This window comes from Fulmarus glacialis, unplaced genomic scaffold (assembly GCF_000690835.1).
Source record: "Fulmarus glacialis isolate BGI_N327 unplaced genomic scaffold, ASM69083v1 scaffold42772, whole genome shotgun sequence".
Lineage (NCBI taxonomy): Eukaryota > Metazoa > Chordata > Aves > Procellariiformes > Procellariidae > Fulmarus > Fulmarus glacialis.
In genome coordinates this window covers 2,204-3,634 of record NW_009200540.1, presented here as the reverse complement: position 1 = coordinate 3,634, position 1,431 = coordinate 2,204, and the positions used below count along the sequence as shown (strand labels likewise).

Sequence of the window (1,431 nt, the reverse complement as noted above, 5' to 3'; positions counted from 1 at the left end):
TCTCTGCTCTGACACGGCCGTGCTAGGCAGGAGAGACGGCTCTGGTACAAAAGAGAAGGGGTGACTGTCAGAGAGGTCTCGATTGAAATTGCACAGCAGAAACGCGCAGTAAGGTTACTACGTCTGTACGGACCTTACCGTCTGAGCAGGCGAAACTGGCCCAAGCAGGAGCTGAAAGCTGGTCTCCGGAGCCCTTCTCTCTGTTGTCTCGGGTTGAATTGCTTTTGGTAGTCAAAAGTTGTAGAACTTGTTGGTTTTCAGGAGCTTCCGTGTCCCGCGGTGACATAAACTAATAAGCTGCATGCTACTCCCTGGCACGTCGGCGCTGGTGGACTTTTATTGCTTTCCACGTACCCGAGACTAGCGAGGGCTGTTTTTATTTCTGACAGATGCGCGATCCGTGCATATCAGAGTTTGATTTCTTACAGCCTGGAATTTTTCAGAAGCGCGAGAATCCAGATGTAGTTGAAGATGCGCGCGGGCATTTTGAAACCCTCCTTAATTCTCTTTCAGAGCACTCGATGACATCAGGGAAAGCATCAAAGAACTTCAGTTCTACAGAGATAGCATCTTCAAGAGGAAAACGGATGAAAAGAAAAGGAAACTAATAGAGAACGGAGAAAGCGATAAAACCGCCAGCTGATTTCTCCTCTTACCACGCCATCCCGCGGCACGTACTAGATGTGTCTCCTGGTTCTTTTCTGTTTGCCACTCTCGAGAAGCTGCGCCCTTCAGTTACCTCGTTTCTTAACAGCTGTTGAAATGCAGATGGAAGCCCGAGTTACTGCTTCTTTTCTGTTTGAGCAAGGAATCGACACGCTCGAGTCTCAGCAGCTTCCTTGTTTGTATGTACTAGGTAAAACACGCTGTTTGATACTCCTCTTCGTCTGGTTTTAGATGCAGCCTTTCACTATACAATAAAATCAGTTCTGTTGAACGCTGGTCTTTTCCTACAGCCTTTCTTTTGTGCTCGCCGTGCGCGGCTCGGTGAGGCAGCCTCTCGCAGGTTTGCGAAAGACGACAGCCTTTCTTTGGTGCTCGCCGTGAGCGGCTAGGTGAGGCAGCCTCTCGCAGGTTTGCGAAAGAAAACGCTCTGGGAAATGATTTTCGTTGCATAGTAATGGCACGTGCGCCTGTTGCGTTCGTGGGCATTTGACAAAACAGTCCTTTTGTGCAACGCCTCCGTTCAGAAACGGGCCAAAAGTTGCACATCGGTAAGTACAGCCTACCGAGTGCTAGATGCTGGTGTCAAGGCACGGCGCCTTTTGTCTCTCTCCAGCTAATGCGCTGTAATTCAAGTCACAAAGCTCTCTGCAGTTCCGAGGTGAGCGCTGGTTCGCCTATCAAACTACCGCGCGGGCAGCGTCTGCGCGCAAGGGAACGGCGCGAGCCGCTTGATTTGGGTGCGGGTGGGTGACGTTTCAGTTCACA

At 50.5% G+C, this 1,431-nt stretch overlaps 1 protein-coding gene across 1 annotated transcript in view; it reads left to right on the top strand.

Annotated features, from left to right (window-relative positions):
* REXO2 (RNA exonuclease 2) overlaps positions 1–937 on the top strand; it is a gene marked incomplete at its 5' end in the record, with an annotated part of 5,324 nt that extends 4,387 nt beyond the window's left edge. Inside the window, one exon of the mRNA XM_009573634.1 lies at positions 514–937. Within this exon, the coding sequence (XP_009571929.1) occupies positions 514–643 (130 nt within the window). The remainder of the gene's footprint in view (positions 1–513) is intronic.
* Positions 938–1,431: the final 494 nt, after the last annotated feature.